Raw genomic sequence first — 24,454 nt, 5'->3', positions numbered from 1 at the left:
TATCACTGATCATTGCACCCAGCCAATTCCCCATTATCATTGTCTCTCCCCTGTGTATATATACCCTGTCTGTTTTAGTATGTGTCACGGAGTTCTTGTAATTATCACACCACAAGTCCTGTCTTTAGACCCGTTCGTTGTTCTTGTGTATGTTGGATTGCTACCCTGGTTTTGACCCCTGCCTGGACTGGTTACGATTTTGGATTTCCCTAATAAACATTCTTACTGCATCCTTGGATTTTCCCCTTCTTTCCCGAGTGTGGATCGTGACAGAAAAACTCTGTCATGTCAAGATCCAGCGGTAAGAATGTTCGTGGCTCCTCTCCGACCATCGAGAGGAGGAATTCAGGACCCAAGGAAACACCTCCACGAATGAACATCTTCCAATGTTTCGCGCTATGGGCCCAGCAGATGGAGGAGATCAAGATGGTCAAATCCCTTGAGTCTCGGTCCATCAGGAGGGAACCATCTTTTGAGGGAACCCGTCTGGCCAGATTTTCTGGTACCCGTGGTGGCCACAGAAGAGGAGGTTCTAGAGGCGACATCCAGCACCACTCTCCGCCTCGGTCCGTCATCGACCATGAGCCGGTGATGATCGATCCAGAGCCCTCTTCACCATGGTTCATGCCCGACCTGGAGCCTGCTCCTCGCCATCAGAAACGGCGGAGGAGGAGGAAGACCTCCAACCGTCCAAAGGACCCGGAGGTGGTCCCAGAGGTCCCCGTGCAGCCCGCTGTTGTCCCGGAGATCCCCGTGCAGCCCGCTGCAGTCCCGGAGGTCCTTGTGCAGCCCGCTGTTATCCCGGAGGTCCCCATACAGCCCGCTGTTGTCCCGGCCTCTTCCTCCCATCCTCCCTGACGCGTACCGTTATGGTAGGGCCGGCCCAGCTATCAGTAGGCGCCGGTGGTGTCGCGGTAGCCTACCTGAGAAAACGTTTTGGAAAAGACGGACTATGGACCCAACCAACTCTATAGGAGGGGAGGGGAGAACTCCCTCACATGGTACAACCCATGCAGAGGCTGTGCGCTGCAGTGTCAGAATGCGGAACGTGTAATGTAACTAACGTGACAAATGTAAAAAAATAAAATAAAATCCTCGACCGGCCCAAAAGTGAAGCAGCCCACCAGGAATTCTCCCGATTCTCCCGATTACCCACCCCGGGCCTGAACGTGGTGTATAAGAAAAAGAAAAAGATATGCGTATGATTATTCTTTAATGTTATTTCTATGATTAATCCTTTCAAACATTATTATTGTGTTGATACATTTATGCTTTTTGTCTATTGCATAGTTTAAAATAATAACCTCATAGTTATACTCATATTCAAATGTTCTGTTCAGACCAGACATTTAGTATACTTCTACTTTGACAAATGTACATCTATTTCTGGGATATAGACATGCTATTTGTTTTTTCCGTTTTCTGCTCAGTGTGGTATCTTGTCAAATATGTGTGGTAGACCTATCTTGTTTAGGCTAGTTTCACATGAGATGGTTATCTTACCTGGAATTAAGGTACAGCTGTATTTGCATAAGGTCTAGCAAGATGTAAATACTTATTTGGCCATTTCTGCTTCTTAGAGCTGGTTCACACAGAAAGCGGTTTTGCTTTGATAAACATAAAAAAAGTTCAACTTATTTTAACTTGAGTGCAGAATTTTTAGATGCGGCAAAAGATGCGAGACTTAAGAGCAACAACGGTCATACATTGAAAAAATAAAGTAGCGCAGTGAAATGGAAAAAAAGTGATTTTTATTTTATTTATCATTATTTTTGCTAATTATTATTTTGTTTCAGTTAGTTTTTCAGTAACTGTTGTTAGTTTCGTTTAGTTTTAGTTTTTCACTTACAGTGCTATGCATAAGTTTAGACACCCATACTAAAGTTGACTAAAAAGAGGAATAAAAAATCATCTTTTGGAAACTGAACTTAATGCCTTAATTTAAAAAATTAGGAAAAATCCAACCTTTAAGGACACTAATTTTCTTTGTGAATGAATAATGTATCGTAAATAAATAAATGTTCTTCCTTAAAATACAGGGTGCATAAGTTTGGACACCCCTATGTTAAATTCCCATAGAGGCAGGCAGATTTTTATTTTTAAGTTTTTTTTTTTTTTTTTTTTTTTTTGGATACTATGCATCCTGATAAAGTTCCCTTGGCCTTTGGAATTAAAATAGCCCCACATCATCACACACCCTTCACCATACCTAGAGATTGGCATGGTTTTATTTCAGTTAGCCTAATAGCTAGTTTGATTTGCATTGAGAGATGATCTTATGGAAAGTACCCCATGCCAATCTCTAGGTGTGGTGAAGGCTATGTGATGATGTGGGGCTATTTTAATTCCAAAGGCCAAGGGAACTTTATCAGGATGCATAGTATCCTGGATCCATGAAGTAACTGGCCTTTAAAAATAAAAATCTGCCTGCCTCTATGGGAATTTAACATAGGGGTGTCCAAACTTATGCACCCTGTATTTTAAGGAAGAACATTTATTTATTTACGATGCATTATTCATTCACAAAGAAAATTGGTGTCCTTAAAGGTTGGATTTTTCCTATTTTTTTTAATTAAAGCATTAAGTTCAGTTTCCAAAAGATGATTTTTTATTCCTCTTTTTAGTCAACTTTAGCATGGGTGTCTAAACTTATGCATAGCACTGTATATATATATATATATATATACACACATACTTCCTTTATTTCCCATTAATAATTCCCTTTGAGCTAAATTGAACATGCTTGTTGAATGTGCATCTTCATATGATGATATTTGACCAGCTGAGAACTCGTGAAGAGTTTATCAAATGCTTGAAGGAGTCAAAACAGCGTCACACAAGATCTGCCTGTACTAAACTGTGATGGGCAACATCGTGACTATGACGAGACAAAAACAGGTATGCTTGAGCATTCTGTTCTTCTAAGGGTCACATCATGTGACATCATGTCCCATTTTTGGTTGATTTACATGCCTTTGGTCCATGTTGAGTTAATATTTCAGTCGAACCGCACTAGAGTTCGTTTGGAAGTGGACCAAGACTCATCTTTTCAGCGTTCTCGGTCCGCTTATTTGGTTCACACCAGGGTTCAGATGGCAGCGTTCACACTTATTCAAATGAACCACACTAACAGAGCATTCGCACTAGGGTTTGTTTTAATCCAACCAAACATGCCGAGTGTGAACACACCATTTGTGTCTCTATTAAAAACATGTTGAATGTATAGTTCCCCTGAATATCCATGGAAATTACAGTTAAATATAGAAGAACTAATACTTGATCACTGACACTGATCAGAAGGTCACAAACCATGTCAGTGTAACTGCTTTAATTTATTTTTTCATATTACTATATTGAATTAATATGAAGAGTTTGACTGTTCTGCATGGGATTTAATAATAAAAAAAGGACTGTAAACAACAGAACCTGAATAGCTTGTTTTCAAAAGTTTAAGTTACTGTAGAAATAGCACATTAACGTTACAAGTCACAATTATATGATTAAAACCACATTGTGTACCTTTTCAGGTCTGGTATAAAGACCGTTGCTCATGTGGCCGAAATGTTCGCCCAACAGAGAAAAGTAATGAAAATAAGAAAAGTAGAGGGAACAATGCTTAAAACACAGGGTTTATTTAATAAATTGTAATTTGTTTTATTAAATGTAATTTTAAACACATTATAACAGTATCTGGAGATAATTTAAAATTGATTACACAAAGTATGAAGCTTTTGTATTTTTGTATTATTTCATATTTTTGTATTGATATAATATAAGGTTATTTGAAAACAACAAATATTGAATATATATATTTCCCCTGAACACCCAAACAACACCCCAAAAAATACAATGAGGCCTGAATGTAAAGCAACTGATACATGATTGACACAATTAGAAGTAATCAAATAACTTGTGCATTACATGTGCAATCTGTCTTGACATTACAGAGGAGATTCCTTGGTATCCACTTTGATATCAATGTAAGTGACGCCTTTGTATGTGCCCTTGGTTCCATACTCAAACACACTGCCGTTCTTGCAGGTCATCTTCACTGTGCCAGTGTAAGGCAGGTCAAAAGTGGCTCTGCCAATAGTGATTGAAACATCCAGCTTCTTCCCTGGTGGGACTTCTAAATCTGTAGACAGAGTTTCGGTTCTCTCATCTGTGTGCTCCTGACCGTAAGTGCTTTCATTTCCAATGGTGACACTGGATCCTGCAGTACCTTCAGCAACCTCTGGAATCCCAGCCTTCACTTCCATACTAAATGTTGCAGATAAACTTCCACTCACAGACCATGAAGATGTTTTGATCACTTTCTTTGAGGTTTCAAGTTTTGTTTTTTGTGTGGCGGAGGAGTCGTTCCTGAAAGTGAGGGATTTGATTTCTTCTAATGTCACCTGTGGTATCAGTTGGTGGAGAGTGGGATAGTGGACATCGGTGAGAACTGCTGATTCAACTGCTTCGAGAAACATGAATCCCATGCAGTCAATGTCATGACCACCTCTTCCTACAACTCCCAAACAAAATCCAGAGCCGACATCCATGGGATATTCTCTTCTTAAACCCTGGCTTGTCATCTTTGCAAAAAATTCTCTCCCCTGACTGCTCTTGAATTTGATGGCTCCAAGACGTGTTCCTTCTCTGTTCGCCCACAGGGACAGTGAGGTGAAACACTCACCAGGCTGGAACTTGAACTCTTGATACGGTCCTTGTGCATCAAAGGTTAGACTTCGTCCACCAAATTCATCAACTCTCCCATCTGTAAGCCAGACCTTGACAGCCTTCACCTGCGATTCTCCTTCCCAGACTCCGATCTTCTCTAAAGTGGCACCGTTGTCCACACCAGTAAATGAGAATGGATTACCTCCATGTCCACCAATTTGTTGAAGAGTTGTTGTGTCAGACATCAAATCTGAAAATAATATAAATATACAATTTTATAATTTTATATAAATTATATAAATTAAATTATATAAATTTAATATAAAAATAATATCAGATCAGAATTAGCATCAGCTTTACACTTTATTGCAGTGTTTCCCAGCCCAGTTTCTGGAGACACAACAACAGCACACGCTGGACTTCTTTCTTAAATTATCCATTAATTTCGGGTCTTGGAGTATCTACTAATAAGCTGACTTGAATCAGGTGTGTCTGAATAGGCAAGCATGCTAAATGTGCAGTTCTGGCATGCCTCTGGGAACAGGGTTGGGAAACATTAGCCGCTTTTCCACTGTCAGGCCGAACAGATGTAACTGTGGTAAGGAATGGTTATATGGCCTGTAGGGCTGAGCAAATATGGGCAGAACTCTTTACTGCCCTAGGACTTCAAAAAGCCTTTTAACGGTATACATGTGAATTAAACGTGACACAATGGCCTTCATCATCACAGTATGCTAATGCCTATCTAGTGCAAGGGATTCATCAATATGCTGATTGAGGACTGTTGGGACACTCCAGGCACAGGACGGTTCTGCAGGGAGAGACAGAGTCGTTTGCACCTCATTGACACGTCTGTACCATTTGTCTGTATATTTAAACGCAACTTAACTTTGCCTGCTTTAAAACCAGAGAAACTGATAATTTTGCAGTGGTCTCTTATTTTTTTCCAGAGCTGTATATATGTGTGAACATACATTCACATTTATATGGGAACATGTATGTGTAATATATGTAAACAAAGGATAAAACTTTGTGAATATTACATGTAATGCTATTTTTGTCTTCATTTATATATGCATTTAATATACAGCCATGCATGGTCAATGCATATATTGCAGTATATTGACAAATATAAGCACTAGTTTCCCATATATGGAAATGTATTATGAAATATATCACATTTTCTGTATATTCCCATATCTATTTTTAGTCTTATTAGATATTTTTATTTCAGAAATGTTGGAGCCTGCAGGAATTGCAAAAATAAACATTTTCAAAACATCTTACATATCGGTTTGAATTATCAACACTCAGTTCACTAAGGATTGAAGTGTGGTTATATCATGCCAAGATCATAAGAGCTGCCTGAGCAAAACGTGGCTCAAAAATTCATAATGTAATTTACTCACATTTCATTCGAGGAAGATGCACCATGCTGTCGTCTCAATGAATTTGTTAGTGTCTCTTAATACAGTCTCAATCAGAGATGTGCTGTCAGACTCTTCAAAACCTACAGAGAGAAGTGACACAAATCAGGATGAGTAGATCCTCACCATGTCTTCCAGTAAAATGTAAAACGCGGTATGTTTGGACAGAATACGAGACAGAGTTCTTTAGTAAATTCATATACGACAAAAAAATTACAGAAATAATGGATTCTAAATGTTAAATAAATTCCACAGTCAAGAGCTTGAAGCATATGAGGGAGAAACACCCAGAACATCTAAATTGTGCTTTGTTGGTTTTGCATTCTTGTAGATAATTTCTTGTTAGTATAGCTATGTAACTTTTTTTATTTTACTACCCACCAGACTCAAGAGCCAGCTGATGGGTCACTGGTGTTCAGAGGGCTCCTGATTGTCCTAGGTGACAACCCCACAGACTTCTTCCAAGCATGCTTTGTAAGTTACGTATTTTCTCAAAGGACCATGACAATATAATTATTTTATTATTTGATATTCCAGGGATCCAGAGTGCACCGGTGCACCTAACGTCCTCGCATCCGCTGCCTCTCCACGAACTAAGCGTTTGTTCTCCTTTGACGGAACTCACACTTATGGGAACTCACACTCTTCTCTCACGCGGTGCCACAGCTCGCACAACACTACAGCCCTGCTTAATTGTGACGACGGAGGACAGAATTAAACATTCAAACGTAGCCTGCAGTTTACTATGTTTGTGAGCTCATCTAAAGTGAGGACTAGTTATGCTTTATAAAGCATTTATAAAGGAGATTTATAGACTCAGTTTTCTTCTAAACAGAAAAAGGAAACACAACACAGCGATAGAGAACATAGAAATATTAATCAGCCTTTAAATCTCCTTTGTAAATGCTTTACAAGGCATAACTAGTCCTCACTTTAGATGAGCTCACAAACATAGTGAACTGACCACTACTAAATGCTTTATAACTACCTGAATTACAGTAGAAATACATGTTAATAACACACTAAGTAACTATTACTATATGTCTGAATAATAATGTATTTAAACAGTTTATTAATCATTTACTTACACTTTCTAAGTTATCTTATGAACCACTGACCATGTAAATAATGCAATACTTCATTTAGAAATAATAAGTTGATCATTAATTAAGTATGAAAATACAATTATTAAACACATTATAGATATGCTTATAAATCAAGAACAAAGCATTTATAGCTGTATTTATAAACTGCTTATTAATGTCTATGAATGCTTTATAAATGACGAGTTAACTGTTTACTAATGCTTAACTAATGATTAATAGCGTGCAGTTATTATAAAGTGTTACCACCTTGGTTTATATAGTGCTTTTTAATACAGATTATTTCAAGGCAGCTTTACAGTGATAACAGGAAAATAACGCAAAAAAGGTTTGCTTCTCCTGTACAGCAGATCTAGAAGAAAATAGTGCCATAGTCCAGCTTAAGTTCAGTGATGGGTTATTTTTGTTGTAAATAAGTTATTAATTTAGTATTTATATATAGCACTCTGGATAAAACAGTGATGTCATCATCCAAATGTCATTCTTGCACAAACTATTCATGGAGCACAAGCAAAAGTGTTTGTTTTCCAGTTGATGGTAGCAATCTTCCACTAAACTATGGCATGTTTCATGTTTTCACCATGAATGAAACTGAGAAATGTCTTCTTTAATGTGAATTTTACATAAAATATTGCTATTTTAATAAACCTGTATACATATCATTACTAATTTTGGCCAAAAAAAAAAAAAGCCATATATCCCCCCCAAAACTGCACAAAGAGTAAAACATGAATTAAAAAGTGATAGTAGGCCTAAATGCTCTAAAAATCTGACATGATTGTTACAAAATCACACTGTCCGCGGCCTCTGGAGAACTCAGAACTGCTAGCATAAAGTTTAAAAATTATAGTATCTTACTACTATGCATTAGATAAATTTCATTCATTCCATCACTTTACCTCTGTCTTTATCCCCTTTTATCCTCTTCTCTTCTTTTTGGCACTGTATTGCCCGTGAGCTTCTCCTCCTGTCCATACGGTAATCTCTCTACTGTGCGACAGAGAGTCGCGTGGTTATGACGCAATCGTTAGCCTACTTTTACAAAAACTGCCTCTACGGGGCCATAACATAAGCTACAAGGTAATGGAGCATTTTATACATTGTCGTGTTTCTTTAGAAATAAATAATGGACAAATAGAGTCTTTAAACGCCTCAGATGTAAAGTTATTCGCTGTCAAAGTGACGCCAAAATGAATGGGAGTCAATGGGATGCTAACTGCAGGTGAAGTTCTGCTACAAGATGGCGGCACGCGGCCGACTTCAACTTCCGGTCGACTCCCCCCTGGAGGACACGAGGCAAGAATTCCAATACGGAATCCAAGATGGCTGCGCGGCCTGCGCCCTATGTGACTTATTTTCATTGTTTGTGTACCGCTTTGGTTGTTTAAATTACGTTGTTTAAATTTTAATCACTCCCCAGCTAACAATTTTTGGTTCCCAGAACGTTAGTTTTTGGTTCCCAGAACGTTCCCAGAACGTTAGTTTTTGGTTCCCAGAACGTTATTTTTTATGGTTTGTTTTTGGTTAGCCAGGAAAGTTTTCTTAACGTTCCCAGAACGTTAGTTTTTGGTTCCCAGAACGTTCTCAGAACGTTAGTTTTTGGTTCCCAGAATGTTCTCATAACGTTAGTATTTGGTTCCCAGAACGTTCTCAGAACGTTAGTTTTTGGTTACCAGAACGTTCCCAGAACGTTAGTTTTTGGTTCTCAGAACGTTAGTTTTTGGTTCCCAGAACGTTATTTTTTATGGTTTGTTTTTGGTTAGCCAGGAAAGTTTTCTTAACGTTCCCAGAACGTTAGTTTTTGGTTCCCAGAACGTTAGTTTTTGGTTCCCAGAACGTTAGTTTTTATGGTTTGTTTTTGGTTAGCCAGGAAAGTTTTCTTAACGTTCCCAGAACGTTAGTTTTTGGTTCCCAGAACGTTAGTTTTTGGTTCCCAGAACGTTAGTTTTTATGGTTTGTTTTTGGTTAGCCAGGAAAGTTTTATTAATCCCAGAACGTTATTTCTAACGTTCAACTAACAACAATTGAATTTACTTTAATAACATACAACAGTAAATCTATATAAATAATCAGCCTACAGTCCATGTTTTTGTCATTTTATTAATTGTTGATTAAAAAATAAATAATAAAAACACAATCATGGGGTAGTAGGCTATGCATCATATTCAAAACATGGCAGAAAGCGAAACAAAAACAAACTAAATTTGCACCATACCTAAAAACAGTGACAAAGATACACTTTATATTCAACACAGTGCAAAAAAAAAAAAAAAAAGAAGCTGTCACTTAGGGTGGAAATACATGTAAATATAAACCAACTAACTAACTACTTCTAACATTTTATTATTAGTGTAATTGTAGATCCTGCACTCTTCCACCTTCACCACAGTCATCTGTAAATACAACAAAGAATAGTAATATTATAACAAAGAAAATTGATATTCTTGTTTCAATCAGTCATTGCCATTGCCAAGTACCTCAATTATAACGTAATAGATGTCACTGTTGAAGAGGGTACTCAAAGGGGCGTTTGTTGTAAAATATAGATGCCAGCCTCTATGATGCCATGCCAGCGAGCAGCGAGATAAAAATTAGCGATAGATTCCATTTACATAAAGTATATCAAATAGATACGGTTTACATTAACTGCAAATAGCAATAGATTATTAAAAGGTTTTTTTGCAACAACAAAAAAACCTGCCATTTTATTGGAAGATTCTGGGAAACAGACCGTAATATTAAGATCAATCATACCGTTTTTACGCACTCTTACGATGTTTTTGTGAAACGCTGCATGTAGCCTTCACTATGTGTTAGTCAAAGTAGTATCACTGACATAGTTAATAGTAATTTCAAAATGCATTTAAATACTGTCAGGGTTGTGTCACAGGGTTGGGTCTAGTTTATTTCTTGGTTTTGTGACAGACCGTAATGTCTGGTGTTTGTGTGAGCGGACAGTCTCTTAGCTGCATGTCTTGTTTCATGTTGGGTGTTCTATCTTTATTCAACAAATACAGTGTGTTTACCATTTCAAATTCCTGTGTGGAGCGAATTTCAGGGCCTGTGAGACAAGATCTTCCACTTCTGTTGACTTCATTGTTTTGAAGTTCCTCTGTGTTGCTCCTAAAAATTAGATGAAATAATCTGATCAAACAACTTCAACAAATCATCTCCAAATTGTTACTACTAACATTATTAAATACTAATTACATTAAATATTGACAATCAATATTTTTTTTAAAGGATTATGGAATTAAACTTTCCTATAATAAGAGAGCAAATCCTAAGCTCCTGGAATGCCATTTTAGTTTTTTTTCCTCTCATGCTGTAGGCACCCATGACTTCATTGGTGGCCACTTTACGTAGCATCTTACGCACAGCCGCCCCTGGATTGGTTCCCCCGATGGAGCGTAGGTAGTTAACCTAAAAAAACAAACATTTATGTACCATAAAAACTTAGAAATTAACCTAAAGGGATAGTTACCCCACAAATGAGCATTGCTGTTATTTACACACCCTCATGTTTCTTTAAACCTGCATGAAGTTTTTTTTTTTACATGAAGAAAGATATTTTAAAGATATTCTAGGAGTATTTTAGCCCGAACCCCGCCCACAATATTTTTTGGTCGGGAAGACCAATTCTGACCATTCTGACTAGAATTGAGTATGACGACGTCAGGCTAGGAGTATTTGATATTCAAACAGTTTATTTTCCCCATTGACTTCCATATTTCTACACTGTGGAACAGCAACTGTTTGATTACCAGCACTCTTTAAAATAGTTTCATGTTAAAAAAAACCTTCATGCAGGTTTAAAGAAACATCTGTGTGAGTAAGTAACAGTTCACCCACAAATGAACAATCCTTTTTAGTAAAATCATTGTAACAGTTGTAACAAATTATATTACATTGCCAGCTTATGTGTTTGCTTATGCTGTTTTTATTACCATCTTTGTCCTAGTCTCTTTATTTTCTAATGAGGTGTCAAACTGTTTAAGCTCTTCTACAGTTTGACAGGGCCCATTTTCTAGAGTTTCCTCCTCTGTCTCTACCACTGGCACAGTCGCAGCCAACAGTCTTCTCTGCAGTGTGAGGATGTCTTGCTGGTTCTCGCAGAGCTCTTGTAACTTCTGCAAGACTTTTGTGCGGTAGTCTAAAAAACAAACAAACAAAAAAACATTATGGAATCAGTTCCTGAAATGTGCATGCATGTTTGTGACAGAGCTGTAAGCTTACTCTTTGTTGCTTCTTCTGACAAGGTCTGTGGTTCTCTTAAGAGGAGATCTGACATCTGATCTGCTGTGGCATAAAAAATACCTATGCTTCAAAATTGACATTATACACATTTATAAATATCAATGAATTTGTTACACACCTTGTTGGGGTGGTGACAAAGTTTGCAGTGAGCACGGTAATGATGCCTCTGCTGTAAATAAATACATTTTTAATAGAGTATAAATGTACAATAGGCATTAAATGGGCATGGGCATTAAAATGTTTATTAACATTCAAAACTTCTTACAGAATAAGTTGGGAGATCTTGGCTTTTCCTGATTGTCTGTGGAGAAGAGAGAGAAACATATTACTTTAAGTCCATTGTGGATAAAATCTTGAAACACATTTTTTATATTTATATTTCATTCTACTTACCCTTTTCTTGAGGATATGTTTTGGGCAGTTGCTGATCTGACAATACAACAGAAATATAAAAAGACGTCTAGGTTGCTTTGAATTGTGCAAATAAAATGTAATATTACTATCTGTGTACATTATGTAACAACTTACATTTAGGTGCAACAGGTTTCGACAGGTCCTTTTTCTTCTTTTTCTGATTTCTAATGCAACCATCTGAAATTAATGATTTTTTTTTTTATGTTTAAATAAATAAAAGGCAAAGTTCACAAATGCCTTTAATTCCATAGTTCAGTCATAAAAGATAAAATATAGTTGTGAACACCTACCATCTGAAGAAATTTCTGTTTCCGAATGAAACCTCTTTGGCATTTTATGTGTCCTCTTTTTACTTGTTGTGTCGTTGTTGTCTGTTTCAATATGTGACGTTTCGGCAACAAGCTGGCATTTCTGGGAGGCTTTGGCATAAGAGTCTGTAAAATATGTAAAATAATATTATAGCCCAGTCAACATGTATATCTGGGCCCCACGTAGTTAGGTCCCAAATATATGGTCCCAAAATGGTAATCTTATCTTGGATCAGCTAAGCAAAAACAGGTGGGCTCCCCATGTGGGTCCTAGTTGGGTCACTAATGGGAAATAAGTGCATGGGCGCAAAAATGGGCAACACAATGGGGCCCATTTGGGTTTATCAAATGGGTTAGACATAGGCAAACACAATAAATCCCATATAGGCTGCCTACATGGGCCCATGGTGGTAGCCACATAGGTAATCTCTATATGGGTTCTTGACTGACCCTCAAAGTTGAAATATGGTTGAAATAATGTCAGTTGTTGTTTTAACGTTGTCACATGTAACATTTAATATAACATTTATTGCAAAATAGGTGAAAAAGTTTTTTTTCCTACTTTTTTTTAACAAAATCTGTATGTTGAATCAATATCATGTCTTTAAGAAATACATAATCTTTGAATTATTATTATTTCTAATTATTATTTTGTTATTATTTTAGCATTGTATAATATTTTGATCAAAACACCACTTCAAAAATCTAAATTTATGTTAAAATATAATCATATTATTAACAATAACAATAACAATCTCACAAGAGAAGTGCAGCAGAAACTTTTTTTGCTTTTTGTGATTTTGTTTGGACTTACAATTTTTTGTATGTGCCTAAAGCTTACCATGCAGGATTGCATTTTTATTCACACTGTCATCAAAACACTATTTGACCAACTAATCAAATGATATAGCCAGTCTACAAATAAAACTAAACACACATTTCTTTAAAAAAAAAGAAAAAGAAAGAAAGAAAAGAAGAAAAGTCATCTTTTCCATTATCACACTGAAACAATTGCTATTGGTTGTTTCACCTTCTTTGATCATGATTGGTTAATATGACTGTCATCTACGTAACTGGCCAATGACAAATGTCTGCGCCTTTCTGGTCATGTTTGAAAATACGTCATTTTGAGTTCATGACGAAATGCTACTGCTTGGCAAGATTACTCAGTCTTTCCTTATGCCTGTTAAATTATTATTTTGAACCAATTTGCGTTGTAACGGAGGAGAACAGAAGCTGATATGTGAACACAGAGGAAGGTCGGACTGGATGTGTCCTGCAAACATTGGCGAAATCAGGTAAGAGAACATTTTTCAGTCTTACGTTAGTTAAGTTTCGTGTTTATCATATCCCCTATAATTTTAGAAAAACAGAGATAAATTAATATATAGCCTATTTAAACGTTTATGTATTAGGCTACATTAAATTAATATGAGTGTTAATATAGTTCATGGTAGAATATATAATGCAGATAAACAAATCTTGTGTTAATGGAGTTCATTAACTTCCCAGAAATGTTCTGTTATGTCTTATGTTTATGTCTTTTACACTCGGATAACGGACGTGCTACAACCTGGTGCTGTGTGTTGATTTGATTATAGTCATAGACAGTATGATTATAGTGATGCTAATCGCGGTTAGCGTATTAGCACGTATTTAACGTTGTAGCTACTCTGTCGTCAATGTTGTTAAAAACTCAAACACATGAAACAAAATACTAAAATGTATTTGAAACATTTATTTTATGCTAAGTTTACTACAAATACATTTACACATTTATGTAGGCTACTTAATATAAATACCCTGTACTTTTGTATCCTAAATTATATATTTAAAGTCAATATAGGCTAATAGGCTTATGTGTTATAGCCTTGTAAAAGTAGTAGAACAAATGGTAGTCAATTGTAGAATGTGACTGGGTGTGGGACACAGAGAACCTTCTCAGACAATGGGGTTTCACAACTTCATTAACATACAGACCACAGCTGTTGCAACAAGAGCTTTATTTACATTAAGAACAGGATAAAAGGTTTAAGGCCCATTCTATCATAGACTGAGAGTCTGATTGTGAGAAACTACCTAATATTAAAATGACAAAAAAGTCTTGAGACAAATAATGTATTATTATTATTGTTGTTTATTGATTTTTTTAAATGGTTATCAATGAATGAATTGATGCTTTTAAACGCATACTTTATAAACTGGTTTTATCAATACAAAATTAAAAAATTAAAAAAGTCTGAATAAATAAACAGTAATTCTCTATTGATTTCCTAAATGCCCTTCCAGTGACATTTCAATACCATGACCATTCCTATTGAAGTTTAATGCTGTTTTTGTTTTTTATCCTGAGTAAAAGTTTTTATTCTTTCATAAGGTATTGTGACGTGTAAGTAACTTGAATTCTCTAAAATCATAATATCTAAAAAAAAAAACGAATTTGTTTTGCAGAGACTCTTAAGACTGCTCAGATCAACTGGCAAGAAACTGAGAGGGAACTCTCAAAAAAGTCTGGGACAAGAGATGGAGGAGGACAGACTGTCTGCAGTGTAAGCTGTGATAAATGTATAGTTGTTGCTTCTTCTAACTGTCCCCAATTTATTTCCTGTTCAAAGCTTTCAGTAAAGACTGGGTCAAATACAGGTTAAAAGTATGTATTTTAACAATTAGGTATATAACTTTAAATAACTTTAAATAGGCATGTTCTCTTTTGTTCTGGGCGGCAAGTGCAGTAACTGTAACATCGGGCATTTTGTAGTATTAAACACATAGTCTATTTATACCGACTTCAAGCTGAATTCTTGTTTTTCGTTTTCACGGAAAAAAACGAAAAAGGAACTTTTCTCATTTTTCTACTTTCATAAATAAAAAAAAAACTTGAAAACTAAAGCTGGGACCAAGATGGGTCCAGTTGGGGCCCACCTGTTTAAAAGCGCCATCCTATATGATTCATTATGGAACCTGTGGACAATCCATTCAGCCCATTTCACATACAAATGTTGGCTGGAAGATGGCATTTAGAAATTTTGGCAGTAATCAGAAAAGGTTTTAACATCACCTTCATCAGTCAGGCAGCAAACTTAAATCTTGAAATAGTATCACTATACCTGTTCTTAACCAAATTTTTTTCAGCAAGTACCGCCTCCACTTTTGCTTGTCAGGAATCGCATTGTTTTTTACCAACTGCCTTGAGTTCGTGTAGGTCCAGAAACAGTATATTCCCTATTCAAAATGAATGAAAATAAATTAATAAATAAATGAGTGTAAGTGTAATGTTATTTTAAAGTTTAGTGAATAAAAGCATACTTTGATTGTTTCCTCCAACCAAGTGGTTGGGATAATTTCTACAGAATTATCTGCAAACTCGACCACTGCAAAAGTCGCCATCTGTTGAGAGATAAAAACAATGCTTTTATATTACAAATGCACAGCCTATCAATATGCACAGCGCAATCTCTGGTCCTGAATTAACACTGCTCCTATATGAGTTCACTCTACAGCAAGGGTCTTCAACTGGGGGTCCGCAAATTAGTGTTTGATCACAAATAATTTTTGCTATAACATGGGTAAAAAAAAAAAAGTCACACAGTCAAAATTAAATATTCACCCTGAAATGAAAGCAAGACCATCCTCAGCCCATGGAAGAACGACCCATACAGTGAACAGTTCAAAAGCAGATCCTCATCTTCCAGCCCAGTGTCTGGACAAAGCTGAAACATAGTCCGTCGGCTGTGAGGTGGGGTGAGGTGGGATGGGATGGGATGGGGAAGAGAGTTAAAGTGTATGCAGTATGGCCAAAAAAAATATTTCCTGGTTTTCTTCAATCATTATGGCAGTTTTTGATAGCTGCTGTTCTGGGATCAGTGTCAGTTTGGATTGTCTTGACTCCACTTTGAAACAACCAATCATCCGCGAGTCACATGGGTCTTTGAAAAGTGGTTGAGATTTTTCAAAAACCTTGCACAATAACATTCGGGAGCCTGACTCATCCATCTCTTCCCTTTCTTCAATGGCCACGCAACATTTCCCCTCCCCGAGAATGAAAGCATTGTTTGGTCTTGTGGTTTTGAACTTTGCGGTGACCACTGATTGAGTCTGTGGAAAATTTGACCTCTCCATCAGACGTTTGGCCACTTGAACAAGCGGCTTCTTTCCTGACCTTACGAGTCGTTTAAGCTTTCCCAGAAAGTTTTCAAATGGGAAAGCGCTGCAAGCATCAAGACAACCAAAATTCATGGCCTCTGCTGATAGATGTATCATGGAATGTATGTTGTATACCATGAAATGATCACCATACAGTTCTTTAGTTTTTTCTACGAAGTATTTCATCAGCTGACTGCTGTAGCAGTTGTGGTCCACTGCCGAGTTTGGTGAAAGAAGAAGACCCAAGGCAACACTGAATGTCATAAAATGATCGTACAGCTGGTCGGCCAGAATTCCTTTTAGTACAATCTTGCCAGTGTAAACGGCAAACTGCCGCAGTTCTGTTGCCTTCCACCTATCTATTTCGTCCAGACCTCTTGGTTTTCTAGCAAAACAGCTCGGAATGTCTTTTTTGAGTGCCAGCAGCCGTTGAGTCACTTCATTGATTTGTCCAGCTGACATTCGCACATTCCGGTTTCCTCTCATCCACTCTGTGATCAATTTTTTTGTGACCCCCAGGCAGGCTTGGTGCATATAGTCTATTGGAAATTGGTTAATCATGTCCAAAGGGAGACTCAAAAATGGGGACACTGAAATGGCATCGTCTTTCTGCCGTTTTGTCATTTCAGCACGGTATGCCTCATCTGTGCGTAGCGTGAGGTTGTCTGCCTTTGGATATGTTACTCTCCCAGTAACCCACAGGCCCTTCTGAGTGCATTTATCGCACCCGTAATATCCTGAGTACTGTTTTATCTTTTTGACCATTGCTCTCGCAGGTGCGTCACACACAACACATCTAATTTGAATTTGTATTCCTTCGAAACCATTGTCCAGGAGATCTTGAATGTCTTTAATGGCTTCCTCAACAAAATCCAAATCTTTTGGTTTGGAAGGACCAAGTGTCAGGGTCACCGGAAAGACTCTGATAGGTGTCAGGTGAATGGCACAGAGGATGGGCCATAGATTTGCTTTGTTGCTTTTGAAAATGGGCAGTCCATCTATATTGAATGATAGCTCCAGTGTTGTTATTCCGTCCGTTACATCCCTTGGGTAGTGCTGCAACTGCTCGCTAAGACTCTTTCTCAGGTTGAAATGAATACACTCCATTCCTGACTTCATGACTGTTTTAATATGTCTCGGAGTTTGCAGCAAGGTTCTTGCTGTTAAAGGCAGCTCTGGATGTCCATTTTGTCTAAGTCCCTTCAGAAGGTCATCAATGGCAATGTGTTTAATAAGGTGTTTTGTAGCCCAACCCTGCAAAAATGTTGTAAGTGTGGCTGGAGACATTTGATTCACATCCTCAGGCCCTGAAGTGCAGTTGTCCTCACTGAAGACATGATCCTCGTTCTCATGTTCTGAACTGCAGTTTCCTTCACTGACCCCATTATCCTCACTCTCTTGTCCTTCGCGGACTCCTGTCTCTGCACATTTAAAAGCACCCCAGATGTCCTTGTCATTTCTTTCATCCACATTGACCTGATCTTGACCATGTTGAGATGTTACTGGAAGGCATTTAGATTGTTCTCCAATAATCCTTTCAGTTAGTGACTTCCGGGCACATTTCCATTGCCTTGTGTACCTTTGCCTTCTGGATTTTGAGTTCATTCTAAATTCAGAATATTTGCTTTCATAAAATATTCTGCAATAGTAAGTACAAGCAGAATACATTAAAGTATTGAAAAGGGGGGTTTGTTTTGTGTAATTTCTGAAATAAGTTATGCAAATAAAATTGTAACAGAGCAAGTATTTATTAGATTATTTTTATAAATTCATCAGGATTTGCACAGTGTGGGCCACACTGTACAGTCTAGGAAGGACTGAATAGTTGCTAAATTATTAGCTTAGATAACATCACAACTTGACGACCGAGACAGAGCAGAAAACAAAACTCCTGCTTGCCACGGTTATTTGACCTCGTTAATATTTTGAAGTGCCAAGGTTGATACAGGTAGCATTTTTTACTATGTTCTTATCTTTTGCGAATGTTGTACTGTTTTGTAGTGATCTGATTTATCAGCAGTGTGTGAATTCAGCTACTCAACACAGAAACAGTGCAGTCTTCGGAATTTGGGAGAAATGTTTTCAGTAGCTTAGAATAAAATAAAAATATTAATTTTACTCAAACTCATACCTATAAATAGTAAAACGGATAGCTGTGCAGTGTTCTCTTAAATTTTTCCAGTGCTGAATCTGCATGAATAGCTTATTTGTCCCATCACAAAAAAAATGACCAAATATAAATATCCGGTGTAAGTTTAAAAATAAAATATACAACATGACAACACATTTAGGAGCAGCTAAGTAATATTACTTACCTTGAAATTAAAACGGAGGAAGACAGCGGAAGACGATCCAAAATCTAATAAAACAAAGAAATGAAAAAAATATATATTAATCAAACCTGGTAACAGTCCTTAAGATTCATGTTGCAGGTATGCTGCATTATGCCAATAAATACTGAAAACTTGTTTGATAGTTAGTCGAAACATGTACTTACAAAACCAAAAAACTGACTGTGTCTAGCTCTTAAAAGAACTTTTGGGGTGTACAGAATCAGGCTGCTGTGGACATATGTGCAAAAAGAAAAGAAAAAGAGAAAAACAATAAACAAGGCTGAATATGAGTGTGAGCCTCTATACGAGTTAAAATGTTTCATTAATGGTTACAGAATGGTTACAATAATCAGAACGTAATGAACATGGCCCCAGCTAAAAGACTTTTGTTCTCCAAATATTCAGTGTTGGATCTGGGAACGTGAAAAATGTCCAGTTTTCGTGATGTTAGAGGAACGTGTTTTAAAAGATATAATGTTCCTCAAACCTTCTTTCAACTTAATTTTGATTTAAAATTCAATATTATAGGAACAAAGTAACATAGATAGATAGATAGATAGATAGATAGATAGATAGATAGATAGATAGATAGTTACTAACGTAACCTCGGTTCTCTCTAGATGAGGGAACGAGTGTTTTTTTTTTGTTTGTTTGTATGTTTGTTTGATGAGGGAACGAGTGTTGCGTAACCCTGCCGTGCTTTGTGTTACATTCTGGTTTCGCTTCAGTTCAGTATGAAAAACCAAAGGGCAGCTTATCGGGACTGGGCTTATATAGACATAAGCCACGCCCATTCTTGCGCAACGTGACGTTCGAGGGCGCCCGCACCCTCATTGGTACTTACGTCACAAGCAGCCTCTCGATAGGTTGCAGCAGCTGCTTCGCCTAGGTCTGCTCTATGCAGCAAATGCGTTTTAAATTAACACAAAATTAAGGATAATTTTATGGCTTCAGTATTCTCAAGAAAAGGGATTTGTTACACTCGAAGCTACACTCGTTCCCTCATCTAGAGAGAACCGAGGTTACGTTAGTAACTCCTTCAACCGCGAAGAAGGGACTGGATTTCATATGATTGCGGTAAGTTTTATGAATGAAAAAAGGCTGTAAATTGCACACATATGTTGATAAAATATAGTATTATGTTAAAAGATATATTTCGTGGTGACGATAAGTTTCTATTTAGAGATCATTATTGCTACCCAGACTAGAGTGAGGAATGATAAAAGAAGGACAAGGACGTGCATGGTGTTTAAAAGATGTTAAAAATGTTAAGCTCAGTAAGTCGTGAATAAAGACTAAAATGCGGTGCTTGCGCTGATTGAGAGACAGAAAGCTGCTTCTCTCGGACAGAATCTGAGTGCGAATTCAGCTATCTTTCATGGCGTATTGTGATTTAATAGTGAAATACACATACAATTATGTCAATAAAAATTGCAAGGTATAGTGGAGGATTTTCTTTTTCCGGGTGGATCATGATTACTATTATTGGTCCTCCTAATTGTCAATAATTCTGGTGATAATAGTTTACGTAAGGCCGTCGTACGTGTCTAGGTAGTTTTCGCTTTCTGCGCATGCGCACTTTCAGGTGTATATGTGTGGTGAGCTACGGTTTCAGCCATTCATTGAAGCTCGCCGTTCTCACCATATACTGTCTATGGTTCTCACCGGGTTTTTTCAAAATGTCTGAGGTTCCTAGATGTTTCAGTATTAGATCCATGAGCTCTTAAAGTGACCGCAGTCCGTTTAATTTAATTTCAATTTTCAAGTTTATTTGTCACGTATACAAATTTTAGTTACAATTTATGTATGCTTAGGCATTCTACAGTAGTGCAATATAATTAAATACAATACAATACAATTTAGAGGAAAAAATTTATAATAATATAGGCCTATATGTGCACAACTAATGTGTTATGTTAAAAATATGTATGTTAGCTTTGCATATTAAGTAATAAAATGGGTAGTAATAGAATGGGTAGTATGTGTGCGATATGTTTTAAAGTGAATAGATTAAAAATATTGTGTATCCTTAAACAAATATTAGGCTAAATCCTTAATGTTAAACAATTAACAAAAGACAAAATCGCTCACTGCTCTTATAATAACTTTTGTATCTTTATATTTGTAATATTTAATTAATACAGTGAAAACTACGCATTGATTCTTTTTCACATTTGATTATTCAATTTCTGTATTATTTCTACTACATGTTAAATTAACCTACTATAACTGATTTTTTAGGTTGTTGTTTTGTTTAATAAAATTATGTATCTATGTTCTGTTGTATTTGTCCTTTTCAGACTAAAGAACATCAATACAGTGACAAGATCCTTGGATGTGCTAAAACAGTGGCCTTTGTTTTTTTAAAAGATCAGGTGAGTTTACTTTTAATTAGCTGAACTGAATTTACTTGTGTTGGTCTACACTTAATTCTTACTGTTTCAACAATGTTTTTTTGTTTTTCAGGGTCTCTGCTGAGTATTACAGGATCACACAAACTAATCCGAAGAGCACCTTTTTCTTTTAGATGAATACACATCTAGTTGTACAGAGCAAGTGGTGGAGCGTATGGAGATGAGATGAAGATCCTCCTAGACCAACTTGATCATCAAGTAATTATTTTGCATGTGATCATATCTCTCTGGTTAAAGGCTGAATGGCGCCATCTCTTTTTCAAGGTAATTCCCATGCTTCTCTTTGTAAATAACTTGTTCCGTATTTGTTTTTCTGTCTTTCAGACACAGAAACTCCAATGTGCTTCCTCGAAGAAAGTCTACAACTCTTAAAGGTCTGCCTTTGTTTATGAGTGACACAGTCTGGAAACATCCTGAAGACTTACCTGGTAAGAAGATCATCAGCATACACTCACACCTGATACATTGCACCTATTTACCAGATGCTGTTAAGAGAGAGGTTTTGTGTGATATACAAAACTTATCATCACAGACAAAGTCATGGTTAAAAATTACTTTATTAAATACCGGTAATCGTAGTTGAAACTTTCTCAGTGATCAGTTTGACTTCACCTGATAGCACAAATTCAACAAGTTGTTATTTTACCAAAGCAAAGACAATGGAAAATTACTGTCCGGAGACATTCCCTCTGATATCTAACCTGTTAAAACAATACAATGCACAATCATAAGGTTAAACAGTAATAAAGCAATGGCAATGACTAGTGATTTAAACCAATCTTCACTGATGCAATACGACCAGTTTTGGGTGATGAACAGAATGTATAATACATTAATACATGTATGATTTTGGGTGACCTAAAATAAAAAACATTAAATCAGAATGGCCGTGGAATCTGCTGTGGACGAGTGCCACAGGCAATCACATCAATGCTGATATGTTTGGAGTTGGAAAATGTTTTCCGTTTATCAGTTTTAGTTCTATGGCTGAATTTGAACATGCTTAAAAACATGACCACCTTTACTTTTCAAGTGAAGTTACTTGAGCAGACCTTTAGGAACATTCTGTGGTCTAACATAATTCATAAAAAATGACCCTAATTTTATGCTGATTTATTTTCTACTGCAGGACACAGAGCCAGAAGACATTCACAAGGGGAGAAGATGAGGATCTTAACTATCGTTGAAGATGATGTTGCCACTATCCACTCAAACCCAAATATAAGGTGCCTCTCTGTAGTACTATAAGAGCAGATTGGGCCAGATAATGTGCAAGACCTTTGCCACAGTTGTTACTCTCCTCTTTGGCTTGATTTATGCCCCCAATGTGAACTACCCTAAAGTATTAAAATACACCAGTAGTAACTGGTTAAGAAAAAAATGTAGTTTGTTTAGAAAAAAATATTTATTTATCTTGGCCTAAAGTGCTCCGCAAGGCTGATTTTTTGCATAGTCCTTCAAAAGATTATCCAAGTAGCTGCAATCCATATGGATAATTGTAAGGTTGAGCATTTATTTATTCCAGTTTGTACTCTTATTTTGTGCAGTCTTTTTTGTAAAAAATCTTGAAGAGTGGAATAGAACTTCATCACCTTATAATATGTGTACCTAATGCAAATAGAAAATGTGCTGTTTTGCAGAATGCAGAATATTTGTTAATAAATAAAGTCAGTCTGGTTAGTAATAAGTGAAGCTGGTAATGCTGTTTGTGGAGTTGTTTAATCAGATCTTGAGAGAGTTAATGTCTTTTATCTTCAGTTTATCTAAGGCTGTGTCTGAATAAAGTTGTATTTTGTGTTCTTATTACTCTTTAGACAGATGATTGAAAGAATGTTTCAGGAACACTAACCTTTAAATAACATTCTTGTAACATTAAAGAAACTGGATATTTTTATGTTCTTGGAATTTTACAAATCAACGTTCCTATAATGTTGAATTTTAAATCAAAATTAAGTTGAAAGAATGTTTGTGGAACATTGTACCTTTTAAAACACATTCCGTCAAGAAAACTTGACATTTTTCACGTTCCCAGAACCAACACTGAATATTTTGGAGAACGTTCTTATAACAAAAGTCTGGTAGATGGGGCAAAGCTGAGATGTAGGATGACTGTATGTATGACTTACAAGCAGATCGAAGAATACAAGTACTTCTGTCAAGTAATCGAAGAAGCTGAAAAAGAGAGAAGAGAATAATTATTTTATAAATCATAAAAAGGTTAAAATGTATAAATTGTATGATAACATCTGAAAATAAGAACAAATAAGCTATTTGAGTTCACATTATGGATAGTTCACCCATAAATGAAAATTATATCATTACTGAATAATTATTTTCATGGTATACATTCCAAAAGCTAATAAAGGCTCTTGATTTATTAATATATTAATAGCATCTAAACATAATAATTGTTATCAAGAAAACAATATTAATATTACATATTTAAATATTATTAAATGTAGTGGTATTAATAACTGACGGATGGCCGATTTCATTATAAATCTTATCTCACATCTTTACAAGACATGTCTCGCTCTCTTTAGGTGCACGCGCGGCGCCAGCGCTCACGCTCACGCACTCGCAGCCAAGCCTGTTAGACAACGCGCTTTCCATACAAAGTAACGATATTATTATTAACAATGATATAATTTATTTATTTTAAAGTAACGATATAACATCACAGACATGACTGAAATAAACGTTAACATAATAGACATGACTGATGAAACAAAAAAAGTTTCTTTCAATCTGAGCGGATTTGCTCTATTATCCCAAATGACGTCACACAGATTTAACGGCATTTAACGGTAGCTATTTAATTGTGAGGTAAAAAAACCCCGGAAAACCATTGTTTATGTGAAAATTAGTGTTACATTTCCTGGAAAAGACAGTTAATCAATTTTATGACAATTTAAAATGTTTATATGTTCATTAGGTGAAGGCGGCAGTTATTTATTTGGCTACCCTGTAGGCCGCCTACCAATAATATAGTAACGTATGCTATGATTAGATTTTATTATTTACTTTCTTCAAAGTTTCAAGTATAATTTACCTTTGTAGTGGGCTCGTATGTTTTAAAAGTAATGTAGCCTACCTAAATCGGTTAAGTAAAAAGTACTTTACCTCAGAAAAGCTGGTAATGAAAATGTCCAATGTCTGTTGATGTCCACTATGAAAACCGGGTTCTGCGCGCGGTGGTCACCCCTGCTTATATACCCGCTGGCAGGTTTCGCGGGCATGGCACGCGAAGAATATCAATTGTGACAGAAGATTATATTTATATTTATTTAATATTTATATTTTATATATATATATATATATATATATATATATATATATATATATATATATACATTTATATGATGCTACCATGATACCTTGCGTTACTCAAAA

General features: G+C 36.3%; 1 protein-coding gene and 1 long non-coding RNA gene across 2 annotated transcripts; one reads left to right on the top strand and one right to left on the bottom strand.

The window, feature by feature from the left end:
* Positions 1–3,941: 3,941 nt before the first annotated feature.
* LOC308687005 (aerolysin-like protein) lies at positions 3,942–4,907 on the bottom strand (the record flags this gene model as incomplete). Its single annotated transcript, XM_081359194.1, has 1 exon — positions 3,942–4,907. One exon carries the CDS (start codon positions 4,905–4,907, stop codon positions 3,942–3,944), a length of 966 nt encoding a protein of 321 aa, XP_081215320.1.
* Positions 4,908–13,300: 8,393 nt separating this feature from the next.
* LOC308687026 lies at positions 13,301–22,866 on the top strand. The gene is made up of 6 exons (XR_014029677.1): positions 13,301–13,469; positions 14,623–14,720; positions 20,948–21,022; positions 21,114–21,259; positions 21,386–21,489; positions 22,191–22,866. It is a non-coding gene; the product is annotated as an uncharacterized lncRNA (long non-coding RNA).
* The last annotated feature ends 1,588 nt before the right edge of the window (positions 22,867–24,454 follow it).

This window comes from Scardinius erythrophthalmus (genome assembly GCF_964197995.2).
Source record: "Scardinius erythrophthalmus genome assembly, chromosome: 2".
Classification (NCBI taxonomy): domain Eukaryota; kingdom Metazoa; phylum Chordata; class Actinopteri; order Cypriniformes; family Leuciscidae; genus Scardinius; species Scardinius erythrophthalmus.
This window is presented reverse-complemented; position numbering and strand designations above follow the sequence as displayed.